The sequence below is a fragment of the Schistosoma mansoni genome, chromosome 6, assembly GCF_000237925.1.
Source record: "Schistosoma mansoni strain Puerto Rico chromosome 6, complete genome".
Taxonomy (NCBI): domain Eukaryota; kingdom Metazoa; phylum Platyhelminthes; class Trematoda; order Strigeidida; family Schistosomatidae; genus Schistosoma; species Schistosoma mansoni.
The window spans coordinates 12,610,880-12,628,994 of record NC_031500.1 but is presented as its reverse complement, the minus strand read 5'-3'; the positions used below and the strand labels follow the sequence as shown (position 1 = coordinate 12,628,994).

The 18,115-nt window shown below is 32.1% G+C and overlaps 1 protein-coding gene and 2 non-coding genes across 3 annotated transcripts in view; all 3 read left to right on the top strand.

Moving 5' to 3' along the window:
• Positions 1 to 59, top strand: part of Smp_tRNA_01811_Pseudo_TTG.1.1 — a 429-nt gene extending 370 nt beyond the window's left edge. Inside the window, exon 1 of the tRNA in view lies at positions 1 to 59. This exon is cut by the window's left edge and continues 370 nt beyond it. This is a non-coding gene — a tRNA.
• A 13,332-nt stretch (positions 60 to 13,391) lies between these two features.
• Smp_tRNA_01992_Pseudo_TCG.1.1 lies at positions 13,392 to 13,466 on the top strand. The gene has a single exon. It is a non-coding gene (tRNA).
• Positions 13,467 to 16,182: 2,716 nt separating this feature from the next.
• Positions 16,183 to 17,016, top strand: Smp_035870 (putative voltage-gated potassium channel; the record flags this gene model as incomplete). Its single annotated transcript, XM_018798301.1, has 1 exon — positions 16,183 to 17,016. The coding sequence occupies one exon, from the start codon at positions 16,183 to 16,185 to the stop codon at positions 17,014 to 17,016; it is 834 nt and encodes a 277-aa protein (XP_018653256.1).
• Positions 17,017 to 18,115: the final 1,099 nt, after the last annotated feature.

The following is an 18,115-nucleotide window of genomic DNA, read 5'->3' as shown; positions in this document are numbered from 1 at the left end:
GCTATATCGAGGCAATACGCACAGTATGCACATATGGCCAATAAGAGACTGACCAGTTGCAATCCTGAATACTAATGGGAAGATACAAACAAAACAATGCTAAGTGAATGCTAAGTGCATTTCACTAGAACTCCAGGAAATACCTCTTGAAGCTAGTCATTAGTGAGCATATGTTGATTAATATCTGATATTAATTAATTGTCTTATTCTTGACCGTTCCTTCTGAAAATATCAGTCCGTGCTCTACGACTATTATTGTTCATTTATTTTCATACCAATTACGTCTCGTCCCCGTTTTTTTCTTATCGATATCATAGTGAACTACATTTTCTGACTGATCATCGTCATATACTACTTATGTGGATGTAAGCAACCCACACTACACTTTAACATATCATTTTAAATGTTCTGTCAATCAGTAGATTCGAATGATAATTTTACATCCCTTTTTTAGAATTCATGTTATGTAATGTTCCAAAGCGTATTTAAAAATCCATTGCCTTATGTGACCAATGTAATCTGTTCTGGATGAATTTAAGGGCAATACAACTGTGGAAATCTTGAATAGACGAATTAAAAAATTACTAAGCGAAACTTTCTATTCAACAAACCCTTATATTTTCTTCACAACCCAGTTAACAATTCATTAATGCACTGAGGATAAACTTCCGCTTTTTTCCATATCGGTATGCATCTTTAGGGTAACAGGTTGTTAAATAAAATAAGTTGGCAACTAATCGATAATCTAGCATGTGTATACCATTTGTAAAATCGATAAATGAATTAACATAATTGAGAAACAATTTATCATTGGCATTAAATAGGAATAATATATTTGGTAAAATCTCAGCGAATGAATTTTTAGTAAATCCAACGTTTCGCCTGGCAATCTGGTCCAAGCTTCTTCAAGGAAATATAATCAAACATCAACATTATCGAATATAAAGAGGTACATGGTTCTCTGGTTCAGTGTATACTGAATAAGTCATCCAATCAGCGTTAAAACCGGAGAACCATGTACTACCTATTTATATTCGATAATTTTGATGTTTGATTATATCTCCTTGAAAAAGCTTCGACCAGATTGCCGGGCAAAACGTTGGATTTATTTCAAATTCATTCGCTGAGATTTTACAAATATATTATTCCTATTTAATGTCTTACATCAACTCGGCACCCAAATACTGTGAAACTATTCGCTCTAATTTAAACGAAAGTTCTTATAAATTTATCATTGGATTCTGCGTTGATTCCTTTAACACTATTTGCTATTCGATCACAAGTATATTATTATTACTATTTAAGATTACAGTTATAATGCTCAAAGTGAATATGAACCAATACATTTGAATATTGACTGAAGTGAAAAATCAAGGTGGTTTCCCACCTTATGAACAATAGGAGGATAAGATCGCCACTTTACATTGTGATCTAATCATAAGAAATGATCACTCATTTAATAGAACGGTTCTTTTTTTTTTCAAAAAAAGAAACTAAACTCATCCTCCAGAAACAAGTTGTACCATTTGATTTTTATTGCTGAGTATGTAGATTAAGTATACTGTAATGACAACCTCGAGCGGCTTATGAACTAATCAGAATTCAATTAATATAGATGAATAACTTTTACAGAATACTTCATTGATTAGAATCCATGTTCACTTCCTATATGAATAATAAACTTATGAAAGTTCGCAATAGGTTCATTGATATTAAAATCAGCTTACGTGTGATGCAAAAAAGCTTGTCTAGATTGATATTAGTTTATCTTATATTTAGAGTCTTTGTACAGATGAAAATATTTCTTTTAATATGACTACACTGTCTCAACATAATGTCAACAAAATAATCCGTACAAACTATTACTCCTTGATTATAACCAATACACTCTCTAATTATCCCCGTTAACCCAGTCCCTGGCTGCATATACCATACTTAAGTGAGTAATTCTCTTGTATCGACTTGGTTCTAATGGCTAAATATTCCTTAAAGAAACTAAAAAACATCTTTGATAATGACTAGCATTACATCATCTAACTTCAACGATCAATTGTTGTTTGAGATACAAGCTGCATTAGAATAAGTTCTTGAAATTTAGCTTAAACATCTTATCATGTTCAATGTGTCATTGTAAAACATCCGCTTATTATTCTTAGACATCTTAAGAACTATTTACGGACAATTGTTACTCAGCTCAGGAAAGTATACAAGCTATCTGCCGTTTAGTTTGTAATTTTGCGTTATAATTCAACAGACGCTATCTTAAAACATTTTGGTTCGTCAGTAGAGTATATTTTTACTGAAAACAAATGCAGAATCCTAATAACATTTGTTTAGCAAATAGATAAGCTGATATTAAGGAGCCAAGCAAGTAATGTTAAGCATAACTGTAGTAGTTAAAGTCGATAAATTCACATATTGCTTAATTTATTAGCTCAATGGATCGTAGAAATTTATGTTTTTACGCAGCTGATTTTGTGAGCTCATGGGTTGTTGCTACTATGATTTAGAATTTAATCTGTATGGACTTCTGATGTACTTGAGTCTCCAGTTTCCCTGTGTCGTTTCTGGTGATTAATGTATCGCAGAATGTTTGTTTATTTGATTTCTGTTCCATTATGAACTTCTTGTCATCAAAGACGCTGTTCATCAGACCGTAGGTGTTTTCCAGCTCATCTTTTTTGACGACTTTAGTTTATGTATTTATTGGACAAATTAAGTAAGCATCAGACTAAATAATCATGGAACATAAGGCTAGGGAAGCTAACCTTAATTACAATGTCAATGTTAACTCAAGCTTTCGATTAGCACAAATAAAACAACTACCTATTACTATTCAATGAAAACAATTTACCTTCTAATGCAAAAGTTTAAATTTAGGCGAAATTCAATCTGTTACCAATAGAACTCATCGTCAATCCGTCTGATTTAACGATCTAATAATCTATTTGCCGCTTTATCTAATTCTTACGAATTTAAATAAACAACCTCTATTCAGATATTAGTGTCGTTTAAGGTTAATAGCTAAATTAAACCGTTTATGGTCGATAACAGTAGTTGGAAAATTCCTCAAATAGAATGATGCCTTGAGCTTGATGATACTGAATAAAGACTTCTTCGATAGGCTCTATGTTTCGTGACGTTACAGAAAGAAAGTTAAACGCTCGCGCGCAAGACTGATGGGTCCTGGGTTCGAATCTTAAGACGCAAGATCGTGGATGCGCACTGCTGATAGGTCCCACAATAAGACGAAACGACTGTCCAGTGCTTCCAGGTTTTCCATGATGGTTTAGCTTTAATTGGCTCATGATTTCAACCATAAAATTACTAAAATCTCCACATAACACCCCTTCTGAGGAAGTTAATTGACATTTAAATATAATGAATTATTTTCGCTTCTCTTTAGTAACTAATGAGATAATGTCTGTAAGATGTCAATTAATTAATCACTGAACTATGTAAAATTTAGTCAATCGACTATCGTTTTCAATAGTGGAAAACATCAAAGAGTTAAAAATCATTTTATGATAATTGATCTCTGGTTGAATTCTAGTTGAAATACAACCACTAATCTAAATAGCATTCCAAAATAGTAGAAAGTGATATATGGTCTATAGACTTAATCTGTATACATCTAAAAGTCCCGTTGTGCTGTAGTGAATGAGAATACAGGTGAGGACAACCAACTACATATGTAGCACTAATTACATCGTTGCTTGATAAAATATAAAAACCATACTCTGATACTCTATTCGCAAAATGTTCTTTAATTGTCTCAGGCTTCATTGTTCCTGGATTTCCATACCAATCGCTTTTTATTCCTGTTCCTCTCTTCTTGATCTTCTCAATCTTCTGTTGTCAGATATTCTATTCCTTACTCACGATATATACTACTGATGTCGATATAAGTAGCCTATACCACAGTGCATTCATGAAAGATGAACCACTTCTCCTGAGATTCAAAATCTTAACCAATTATTTTTAAATACCTAACCTCTTACAAATGTTTTGTTTAGAATGTTTTTGAAAACATTCCTTTTTTTTTTGCCCATAAGTAAGGTATTTATGTTTCTAAGGTTTATTTATCGTTATTACCAAAATAAATGGTTTGGTACTTTTCTAATGTGTAAATAATTATCAATTATGTTCGGTTTTTTTTAAAAAACACACACACACAATCAGTATCCTTTTCCAAATAATCAATAAACCAATATGATACTAGTTAGGCTATACTACAAATGAATGGGATAACTAATCAGTCAAATGGATTATATTATACATGTATTTATTGTTCAAAGCTTAGATTATCTTTCCATTTTTCAGTTTGCTCTTAAGTATTCATACCTTGTATATATATATATATATATATATTTACATTATGTTGTAAGAAACTATACAAATATAAGTAGTATACAAGTACTCTAATCATCTTCCTACTTTCTCTTTCTCCTTCTCTCTCTCCCTATCTGGCTCTCTTTCTCTCTTTTGGTTTTCATAATCAAACCATTACATAGTAACAACAAATCGAATGAAAATAAGATACACCATGTTATTATTATGATGATTTATGACTAAAGAGAAATGTATTGATTTACTGATTTATTATTTTTTTTCAAACTATTATTGATATTATGCTAATCACTATGCAGGTGTAATTGCTTTATATCAAAGAAACTATATTGGAATCAATAATTTTGAAAGGGGGTTTTTTCTTTCTCTCTCTCTTATCGATATGATATATAGATATGAAAACGGATATACAATAAAATAGTAAAATCATTTTTTAGATTTTTTTTTGATCAGAAATCGATTTTTTTTTTTTTTTTGGTTTGTTTCTAAGTATAATTTATAGTTTGTTTCATATTAGTAGTATCGTTAGTCTATTTTAGATAATGTTGACTTATCTTATTCGATTACCAGTTAACAATGAGATAAAGAAAAGAAAAAAAAGAGAGAAAAAAAGAAAGGAACTGAATATCATTTGGAATTAGTAGTAAAATTCATATTGTAATCTAAATGTAATGTAAATGGATTGTAATGTGGTAACTAAGAAGTTAGGATCATTTATTATAACTGAATAATTAGAACATTCAACTTGACTCCTTACAAGATACTGGTTCGTCTAATATAAGATGAATACAACTAGATATATATGATAATCAGTATGGAACATCTTGGCTACCTGTTCCTGTTCCTGTTATCTAGATATTTCAACAAGTTATCTAATTTTGTTTGTTTTAATGCATTATTATGGCTATTAATCGCAAAACCTATTCAGGTGCGTTTCTGAAAAGTGTACAACCTTTCGCTGTAAAAGTTACAGAATGCCTAATCAGAGATATCGTGGTTGCTAGAAATATACAGCGAGAAGAATGTACATTATTTAGATGTCGATTGACTGGGCTGCTAACTTCTAACTGGCGATCACTCAATATTTATCGTCAGGAAGGACGAAGAAGTAAGAAACGGAAACTTGTTGAAGTACTTTGTGCTGAGAATTCTATATTGTGCCAAAATTATAATATTGAATAAAACTAATAATAATAATAATAATAATAATAATAATGGAACACAATATCATCATTTCATTGAATCGAGTACTATTCATTAGATCACTGAAAAGTTATAAAGGTTGTATTTTTTCAATGTATATGAATGCTTTATTAGTTGATTTTCGGAAATGAATTCATCGGTCACTTTAGACATGTATCCTCAATAGATAAACAAATTCAGTTGTTACCAAGAGTCTGTTATTCTAATCCGCATCACAATTATATAAACAATATAAGAATGAAGACGGGATCGATTCGTATGCTTTCAAGCTGAACAATAGAAAGTTTCAAGACTTTAACACGATCAATACTTAAAGGCAGTTATGATATTATGAATAGACAATGCAGAAACTATATTAAATTCAATTTTAATGTTATTTCATTGAAATTATTTACCTTAATTGACTAGTTTTTATGTTCTGTTTTCTCATTCAACTTCTAAAATTCTTACTACAGAGACATTTCAACCTTAAGAGAGATGTTAAGTTCAAGTTCAGTGGACTCTACCCACAGGATTGTTTAGAAGTAGTATATAGTAGAACATGAAGTCGAAGTTACAACAACGTAATGTAGAATTTCAGTACATTGAAAGTACAGCGTTGGAAGAACATTTGGATACAAGACGAGTAGCTGTTCAGATGGCAGTACACATCGTAAGATGAAAATGGACGACTAAAGACTATACATGTGTATTATGTAAATAGTTTGTAACCTCACGAAAATAAACTTCCTTTTTGCTCATTGATGTCTATCATTTAGTGTTGCCTCAAGGACCATGGTGAAAGCGCCATGGCCGCCTGAAGATAGAGACACTGGTAGCTATGTAGGGCAGTTTGAGGTGATAGCTAAGCTCGTTGGCGTGAGAGAGCCTAGGGCGTTACAGCAGCTTGGAGCCATGCGTCTCATACCGGACGGAGATTTGCTTGTATTGACATCTACTCTGTTTCTAGTAAAACTTCTATCGAATACTAATTGGACTAGATGTTTCTCAGCATATTTAGGGCACTTTTTAGCTTTTTTCGAGAAAATTTCTGGGTCTCCACAACAAATTTCTAAGGATGAAAGATAATACATTGAATTTTTTTTAATAGTATAGAGTTATGTATTTAGGAGACTCATAGTACAAGATTAGAATACACTTACCGAATAAATTAGCAATATACAAAATTCCGAACATTATGGATCCGATATGAGATATTTGCAAGTTTTTTAACAAGTATACTTAGATCATAATGTGGTGTGGGCTACTTATATCGACATAAGTAGTATATGGTGATGGTCAGGCATAGAATGTATTTTGACAGAAGATCGATAAGGAAAGAACAGGAATGAAGCGCAATCGGTATGAAAATGCATGAACAATGAGATCAGAGAAGACGGACTGATATTTGCTGAAGGAACAGTTAAGATTGAGACAATTGATTGATAGTTTGCAAATTAACTGTTTATTACTGTATGGTTATCAGATTTTAGTGAGACAGTCTGTAGTTTGTGCTGAAATACGTTCGATTGTCCCCACTGAGGTTCCTGTTCGCTACAATTATACTGTACTGAAAACTATTCATATAGGTATATTTTTCAAAGTCGGTTACTTTTATGTGTTGAGAAATGAAATGATAATCTGTCCATTAAAGTAATACTAGTTTTTTTGTTTAGGAAACTATAAATGATCAAGTTTAACGCGAATAGAACATAAATAAATGTAAACTATAATGTGTTCACTAGTTGTTGTTCCGCCCTTTATCTTTGAACTGATTGAATGTATAACTACTGTAAAATAGATTCAACTTAATATTGTTTGTTTGAATCTTTCCATTGATACTTAGGACTGCAACTGGTCAATCTCTTATCGGCATATGTTCATACTGTGTGTATTGCCTCGATATAGCCTAAATTCACAAGCATGGTAAGCAAAGATGGATAGTGACTAGCAGTGGGATCCAGTTTGACACGCGTTTCGTCCTATCTGGGACTCGTCAGCTGGATGTACCTGCATCTCAGAGTTGATGTTCACTCTGGTACTCGAACCGAGTACCTTTCGCTTCAAACGTCATCGCGTTATTGTAAAATAGATTCCTTCAGTTACATTGTTTACTTAGTTGAGTGAAAACAAACTCAATACATAAAATGATAATGTACATCATAGACCGATTTTAGTTATATGGTCAATGAAAACTGGAAATACTGAACAATTATTTCGTTCTAGTATATGACTGACTTATCAGTAGTAAACATCTACGACCCTAAAAACAATCGAAATCAGAACTTTCAATGCTTAACATTTACAACTTTAATCAATTTGTGATACTACGTAATCGTATTTCAATCCCATTGGAAGGTGAATACCTTATCCTCGACCTAATTGAACTTCAATGGAAACAGATACTCAATAGAACTCCACAAATTATCTCTGCAAATCGGTCACTCATAAGTAAATGATTGTTATTAATATAGAATGTTGTGAAAATTGTTAAGTTTTTCATAGTTAACGTTACGTATTGACCTTAGTTATGCAATCATTTTAAAATCAGGAAGTACTGGATAGTTTTTGAATTCTAGATCAGTAGTGCATATCAACAATTCCATCAAGAATCAGACCCACGGCGTTCATAGTGAGCGCCTAACTATTAACTATTAGAAGACTGGATTGCCATGATTTATTCGATAGGCTTTAGAAACCCCTCATACGAAACAATCCAATCCTAATTGTTATAACTTGTGTGCCTGAGTACCCTATTAATATATGACATGACGACGCCACCAATTAGAAAGCAGTGAATTATCGACCAGAGCAATGATACACAAAAGCCATATGAGCAGTTTTGAGTACGTATCGGTCCTGCTATCTGCCTAGCCTAGTCAGTTAAGTTTAGAACACAAATAACAGCCTCTGCAATATGAATCATTATTTCTCAAACATACTGGGTTTATATACCAATCAAACAGACCACATCGTACCACAAAATAAAAAATAACGTTTGTACAAGATTCAGCCAAATGTGGCTGTGAATGTGGAGGACCGTAATTACTAGATTGAGGATAACTAAAGAATGGTAAATCATACAGTAACACTCTATGGGTCAAAATGAAGCCTATAATAAAAGGAATATGAATATGAATAACTTAGTTACTTAGCAATTTAACAATAGGAAATATACATACCATATTTGGTTCATAAATAGTCCTCAAGAGTTACCCTTCATGATCCTCTTCAAGATATAACATTACCATACTCATAAAAATAAAAATGTTTTCTTTAATATAAATGATTAAAAATGCATAAATGAATTATCTTTCATTACATACATGAAAAACATTTGATATTACTTGAAAGTTCTTTCTCTTTTTTTTTCCCAGGCAAAGTTTTTACTTAAGTCAATACCTAGCTAATACTTACTTATATACTCCTTAAAGTAGGTATATACATGTATAAATTGATGTAACAAGCTTGTCTTAAGTAGTACTGTGCGTACTTCGGTTACCATACTGATTGGAAACAATCAAATAATTAATGATTAAAAATAGATTTATTTTTATTGTTTTAAGGTAAAATTTAATTATAAGTTAATTAATTTAAAATATCTTTCGATTCTCCTTTTTCCTGTTTTTTTTTTGTTTTTTTCATTTCTATTCGTTTACATTCTTCTATTTGAAGACTTTTTTGATTGTTCTGTAATAAGTTTATTAAGCTAAGATTTAAACAAAACAATACCAAGTAGTGAATTCAAACTTCACCCCATTGCACAAGCAAGTGGCTATTAGTACTCAGTAGCTGAGTGGATAACGCGATGGTGTTTGAAGCGAAAGGTACTGGGTTCGAGTCCCAGATTAAATGTCAACTCTGAGATGCAGATACATCCAGCTGACGATTCTCATATAGGACGAAACGCGCGTCAAACTGGATTCCACTGCTAGCCACTGTCCATCTTTGCTTTATAAGTTAAGTGTTATATCCCGTGGAGATTTATGAATGGTAACTTTTAGGACTATTTATGAACCAAATATGATATGTATATTTCCTATTGTATAATTGTTAAGTAACTAAGCTATTCATATTCATGTTCCCTTTTATTATAGGCTTCATTTTGATTTATAGACCATTATTATACGATTTACCATTCTTGAGTTATCCCTAGTCCATTAATTACTGTTCCCCCTATTCACAGCCACATTTGGCTGAATCTTGTACAAATGTTATTTTCTATTTTATGGTAAGATGTGGTCTGTTTGTTTGGTATATAAACCCATTATGTTTGAGAATTAATGATTCATATTGCAGAGGCTGAGATTGGTGTTCTGGGCTTAACTGGCTAGTCTAGGCTAGGCAGAAAGCAGGACTGATAAGTACTCAAGATAGCTGATACGGCCTTTATGTATCAATAGCTCTGATCGATAATTCACAGATCTCTGATTGGCAGGGATCAGCACGTTCATATATCAAACAGGACGCGCACGCACTCACACGATATAACATTAAGACATAGTTTTAACAAAATGTAACTGTATGTTTAGTTTGATGATTTTATGAATATTCATGATTACTAATGTGGGGTTCCATTCCATCACTGTTAAATCCCTTTTATTTTTATAGTGTTCAAAAATAACGGTCATTAGAGATAAAGTAATAATAGCATAGACTGATTAGTTGACTAGCATATATTTAAAACTTACAGAGACCAATTTCTCCACTTTCTCCAAAAACCAACATGAAAATATGTTACACATGATGTCCAGTAAAGTGGATTAATAGCTATAATGTAACATGGTTGATAGAATTCCGTTAGTACTAATGAACTAGACAGAGATGTTACTACTCACCAAATAATGATCATTTTGCAAAAAGAACGGACAGAGCAAAGAAATTTCTTTCTAATTAGTTTTTTGTCATGCCTCTATACTGATATATATACCAACCAATTATCTATAATATTCATTATCGAATCGTAGGTGTACATTCATTGTACAGTTTTAAATGTCTCAGTCCCATAGGGAGGTTGTCATGGATCAATTAACTCAAATTCTGAAGCATAATAGATAGATCACAATATTTGCGATTATACATGAATACGATTGATGTGTATCTTGAAAATTAGTAATCCATAGTAGAGGAGATTGTATTATAATTTGACAGCTGATAAGAACCCTTGAAATTAAATTATGAATACATTCTATTTCTTGAACCCTGTTTCTCTTATTATCAGCAAAGATGGATAACACGATGACATTTAACGAGAAAGGTAGTGGGTTCGATTGCCAAAGTGAACATAAACCCTGAGATGCAGATACATCCAGCTGACGAGTCACAAATAGGACGAAACACGCGTCCTGGATTCATCTTTGCTTATAATTCTTGTGAATTAAGGCTATATCAAGGCAGTACGCACAGTATCCTCATATTCCAATAAGAGACTGATCAGTTGCAGTCCTAAGCATCAATGGGAAGATTCAAACAAACAATACCAAGTCAATTTTACCTGTTTCTATTATGTCTAAATTTTTCAAAAGGATCAATTTGTACGAAATTACTGATTTTCCCCTAGAAGCTATTTCATTCATATCCAATCAATATAAATCGATAAAAATATTTTATTGTACTCTTTCGCTAAAAAAAGTAAACTTTAGTTTTAACATTAGATTGATATCTATCAGTTTATTTTATTGTATTGTATAATGTTTATTATAAAACGGCTGTTTTGTCCTAGTATGGGAGTCCTCAGCAGTGCACATTCATGATCCCGCGAGCGGGATTCAAACCTAAGACCTTTCGGTCTCGCGCACGAACGCCTAACCCCTAGACCACTGACTATCACTTAATTAAATGTAAGTGCTCAAACAGAATTAATAATAGAAAATATAAGTTGTTTATACGCAGTACGCATTTTAACCAAGTCTAGGACTTGCCAGAACCATTACCATTAGATCAAACACCAGATCTTAGAAAAATATGATTTTTTTTTGTATATAATATGTTGAAGAAAGATGTCATTATTGTAATACAAACGTTTGCTTCTTAACTGTTTATTCTGTAAAAACAACATCAGTTGAAGATGATACATTATTGTTATGTGAAGACAAATTCCTAATGCAAAGTTATGAAATGATCAAGAGCATTTGTATCTCATGTGCATGATTTCGATGGTCTGATTCTGTGAACTAATTGGTTTAGTCGTGATGCTTTCATTATCTTTCCGTACCTTTATCAATGTAGACCGAGTAAACTGTTAGTTTTATGCAAAGTAACTTAAATGACATAGTAAGCTTCATGGCCGAACCATTCAGCTCAGGAAACGAAACTCTGACAAAAATTATGAGTCTATTTATCTAAATTTAAAAGCGCTAATCTTTCTTCAATAACAACCACATAGTTTACATATTATGTAATCAAACTGTTGTTTCATTTCATTATATAGAAAGTTATATTGTACATGTTTTCTCTTTCCATGTCTAAAAATGATATACTTAACCAAAAATTAAAACATAATCCAATTCATTATATCTATAATTAGATTCTATAGCCCTGGTGGATAATTACGAACATAGCTAACATCTAACGATAATTACTTCAACACAGTTCGTACACGTTGAAGATCTAACATTGTTTCGGGGGGGGGACAAAGTTGGCAAATGCAGTCTGGATACCGACCCCGGATCTTCAGAAAAAAAAGAGGGGGGTGTTGGGATAATCCAGAAAGTTTCTCGCAATAGACATGACAATCTCAGGAAACATTAAGAAGCATTTTGACCTATCAGCGTTTGATTAGAAGTTTTGCTATAGAAATGTCGCGAAGATGAAAAGTCACATGTAGAATTTCTGATTGGCTGATTACTACACTGCTACTATGTTTAGTAGTATTCTAGAACTTTCAGGAAAACCCAAGTACTCCTAAATTACTATAAAAACCCTATATTTTCTGTTTATAAATGATCCTTTGGAGTACAGTGTTTCTCGCATGTTTTGTGACTTTTCTTTCGTGTTCAAGTCGCTGTGTAGTTCTAACTTGAGGGTATAAGACTAGCTTAGGATCTGAATATAGCGTTCAATCAGCAAGACTTATCAATTCTAATGAATAATTACTAATATAACTAACATCTAGCGATAATTACTTTAACACAATTCGAACACTTTGAGTTGTACTATTAATTAAAAGAGAGACTAGTATTATTAGCGTCCAATTATGATGGGAAAAAACCTCAGTATTCAAAAAAACTAAGATATTTATTAGACAAATCTCATTTATAATAGTAGTAATCTCATGATATTCAATTGACTCATGATTTCAACTACATAAAATTACTAAAATCTCCACAAAACTACCTTCTGATAATGATCATATGCTCAATAGTGACTGGCTTCCAGAAGTGTTTCTTGGAGTTCTAGTGAGAAGCAGTGATCAGTGGAGTTCAACCAGGTCTGTTGTGAGATAGTAACTCAATGAAGACATTGGTGAAATGGTTGCTCAACTTCTTGGACTGGTTGAAGTTAGACATTAACATCGTTGGATGCCGACCGGCTCAGTGGTCTAGTATTTAAGCGCTCGCGTGAGAGACTGATAGATCCTGGGTTCGAATCTCGTGAGGCGGGACCGTAGATGCGCACTGCTGAGGAGTCTCACAGTAGGAAGAAACGAATGAATGGTTTTTATGTAGATCTATCTTAAAAAATGTATATCAGTGATTACTTAGTTACAAATGAAAATTAATAGTGTTTATACAAAAACACACAGGACATATGCCAACAAGAGACTGATTATTGCAGTCCTAAATAACATTGGGAAGATATAAGTAAACAACACCAAGTGAATTTAAACTTCACCCCATTGCACAAGCAGGTGGCTATCAGGATTCAGTAGCCAAGTGGATAACGCTGTGGCTTTCGAAGCGGACGGTACTGGGTTCGAGTCCCAGAGTGAACTCCAACTCTGAGATGCAGGTACATCCAGCTGACGAGTCCAAAAACAATAGGAAGATATAAGTAAACAACACCAAGTGAATTCAAACACAGTTTCTTAGTTTGTACTTATTAGCATAAATCTAGTTTTACCACAGTTTACCCATCTCTGTTCATACAAAATGTATTTCTAATTTTCTCAATATTAGTTTTATTGTTTTAAAAGGGTATGTTTTATTCACTTTGTATTATCTCATTAACATTTATGTTAAATAGTCTTCATTTATATAATTGAATTGATACTATTCATTTATCCTGATGTTCCTAATTGATCTCTATGATAAAATTTACTCTCGTAACTTAGCTAATAATCCTAATAAACAAAAGGAATAATATAATCAATAATAATGAAATTCGATAGTGATGAGCAGTGAAATCTGAAACATATATTTCATCATTAATGGGTTATACTTACATTCTAATGTTGATGTTCACAATGAAAATCCAACCTGGTTACTTTTGTTCCCAACATCAGTGTGTTTTCCATTGGGTGATTAAGTTCAGATAGAGATTACAGTAATGTAGAAATTACAAACCCTTTACAAGTGTGCAAGAATATATTAAACATGAGGTTTATTTTACAGAACTTTGAGAAGGCAAACTAATATGAATCTATCAGAAAGTATTCAAAAGTCAACCGTTTTTAAGCTGAATGATGACTGTCAAAATATGACATCGCCTCAAATAGTCGATTATATAGATCCGATCAAAATTCGTATTAGTAGATCAAATTACTTCTCAATTTGATATTTTTCATTGAATAAAATTTTTCACATTCACTTAGTATTGTTTGTTTGAATCTTCCCATTGATGTTTAGGACTGCAACTGGTCAGTCTCTTATTGGCATATGTGCATACTGTGCGTATTGCCTCGATATTGCCTTAATTAACAAGTATTATAAATAATATCGAAGCAATACGTACAGTATGCACATATGCCAATTAAAGACTGGCCAGTTGCAATCCTAAACATCAATGGGAGGATTCAAGCAAACGATAATAATTGAATTAAACTTCATTCCATTGTACAAGCAAGTGGCTATTAGTACTCAGTAGCTGAGTGGATAACACTATGACGTTTGAAGCGAAAGATACTGGGTTCGAGTCCTAGAGTGAACATCAACTCTGAGATGCAGGTACATCCATCTGACGATTCTCATATAGGACGAAACGTGCGTCAAACTGGATTCCACTGCTAGCCATTATCCATCTTCGCTTATAGAATTTTTCACAGTCAGAAAATGTCTGTCAGAAGAAATTGTAAAAATAAAAAAAAACAGATTCCTACCAATTGAAATCTAAAAATAGATAGTACATAATTACTGAATGACTTTGTATTTTCACTATAGTTGATCATAGAACGACAACCAACGTTACATCACCGAATCCATACTGCTGTTCAAATGCTACTAATTTGATATGTTTTAATGTGTTTACAAATACAAAAAGATTAATTTATTTGACTGAATAGTTAAATGATAACGACTTAGATGCTAGATTATGGAAGTTTTATGCTTTAAAAGAGCGTTGTTTGTTTCAAGGGTAGGAATCTATCATTTGTTTATCTAATGAACAACGAAATTACAAGCCATGGTCAGCTAACATTCACCTTTAAACTAAGCTGGAGATATGCGTTAAGGTGATAAATTATTAAACGAATATCTTTTAAGGGGGTGGAGTTCAACCAAGTCTGTTGGGAGATATCTACTCACTGAAGACATTGGTGAATGGTTTCTAAAACTTCGCGGATTGGTTGAAGTTAGACATTAACACCGTTGGATGTCGGCCAGCTCGAGGGTCTAGAAGTTAAGTGTTAGCGCGTGAGACTGATAGATCCTGGGTTCGAATCCCGTGAGGTGGGATCATGGATGCACAATGCTGAGGAGTCCCATAATAGGACAAAACGGCCGTTCAGTGCTCCCAGGTTTTCCATGGTTGTCTAGCTTCAATTGACTCATGATTTTAACTATATATAAGGAATATTTTTTAAAGTATTTTTTAAAAGTCATAAATTAAGACATTGTCGGGATTAAACAGTTACATATCCCATGATGTTTGTTAAGTAACAGATATACATATACATATATAGTAGGTTGGAAAATAGTATTTGTATCTGAGATAATAGCCAAACATTCGGTATATTTTTTAATAAAAGAATAAGTAACATAGTGCCCTCTTTTAACTCCATTACATTCAGTCATTATAGAATGAAACAATGATTTATATGTCTAACTTTTTTCAATTTGCATAACTGTCCAATGAACGTCCAATGTCAATAACGGATAATTCACTCATATACAACATGTTTGAACATCTCTTGTCAAAGTTTCTCACTAGGACTCCAGGAGTTATCTCTCAGAATTAATCATTAGTGAGAGCTTAGTTTGATACCTGAAGGCTCTGATTTCTATCTCCGAAGTTCTTTCAGGTACACACTGTTAAGAATTCTCATACTAGGATCAAAGAGCTATCCACTGCTTATTAGTTTTTATTGGTTGTCCAACTAAGTTCAGTTCGTGTTGTTTGCCATTAAATCCAATTACATTTTTGGTTTGTATTCATCAAACTACTAATTTTTTTTCTTTACTGTTTTTTTATTATCTATTTCATTCCACTCAGGTATTTGCAATTGTTTCAATCATATTTATCCTATTATCTACAATCAGTTTAACATTGAATACAATGCCTGAAATACAACTTAACACTACAATGATCAAATATATTGAGACAGAGCTACATACTGATACAGATCATAATACTACTAATACTACTACTACTAGTACTTCACATCACTCACCGAATGAATTAACTGATAATCCATATTTAGATATTGTTGAAACAATATGTATTTCATGGTTTACATTAGAATATGTACTACGTTTATGGTGTTCACCGAATAAGTTAAAGTTCCTTAAACGTATTCTCAATATTATTGATTTAATTGCTATATTACCTTTTTATATACATGTATTACTGGTCGAAGTTGTTACACGACATCATAATGAATCATTACATTCTTTAAGAAAAATTGTACAAATTTTTCGTATTCTACGTATTCTACGTATATTTAAACTTGCTAGACATTCAACTGGTTTACAAGCCCTCGGTTATACATTTAAACGTTCATATAAAGAACTTGGTTTACTTATGTTATTAATTGCATTAGGTGTTGTATTATTTTCTAGTTTAGTATATTTTGCTGAAAAAGATGAAAATTCTGAAATGTTTCGTAGTATACCATCAGCATTTTGGTGGGCTACTATCACTATGACAACAGTTGGTTATGGTGATATGTTACCAAGAACAATATTAGGTAAATTAATTGGTGCATGTTGTTGTATATGTGGTGTATTAGTAGTAGCATTACCAATACCAATTATTGTCAATAATTTTGCTGATTTTTATAAAGAACATATGAGACGTGAAAAAATTTTAAAACGTAAAGATGAATATGATAAATTTCATCGTAATGAAGAATTAATCAATAATGAAATTAATAAAAGTGCCTTTTTTTGAAAAAAACAAACAAACAAAGAAAAGATTCAATCAAATTCATTTATTTAAACAATTTACTTACTTATTTGGTTACTTATGCCTGTTATCCTCCCCTCCACAATGGAGCATAGACCGCCAACCAACATTTTCCAACCCACTCTGTCCTGATCCTTCCTTATTATGACTTACTTACTTACTTGGTTACTTATGCCTGTTACCCCCCTCTCGTCAATGAAGCATAGGATATCGACCAAAATTCTCCAACCCCCCTCAGTCCTGATCTTTCCTTATTATTATTTAATTATTTGAAAATAACAGTAAAGTATTTATCGTATGGGCAATAGATTAAAAATGGATCCTATTATGCGTTCGAATGGTTCACCAATTCAAGTTCAAATGAATTCTTAGATTTATACACATAACTACTAGATTGATGTAAAGAGACAAAAGAAAACTGTGTGAAAAGTTCTCTTTCATTGATTATTTTCTTTTCTTGTCTAAAAAGAAAACCGCATAGTTACTCATAATTATTCACATATTGTGTATGTATAATATGCTTATTATTATTATTATTACCATTACTATCATTACTATTATTACTACTATTCTTGTTACTATGCAAGATAATTAGAGTTAATTATTGTTTTCTTTTGCATGATATTTTTTTTAAATTTTAGCTTAATACTTATTACTTTATTGTAATATAATGTATAAGAATCAAATTAGAGAGAAAAAACAAACTACTTATTCGATATATAAGTAAATAGGAATTCATATATGAAAAAAAACTGTCTTTCTCTTATTATCTCTCAAGATGAGGAGTGTTTTTTGAAACTGATGGTATGATATAAGAACTCTTACAAAGAATTCAATGCAATGATATAGGATATATTCGAATTAGCCTAAGGTAAATCACTAATCATGTGATCAGTAAGCCAGTAAGTGTGAATCAACGCAGAGACTGGGGGGAGAATGTACGTCAATTCGAGTTGTCATATGATATTAGCACAATGAGATAAAATTAACAAGCAGTTCAATAACTAGGAAGTTGAAATAATGTAGTTAGAGTACTATTGAGAATGATTAAACATTAAGGATATGGTTCTAAAAGACAGTGTAC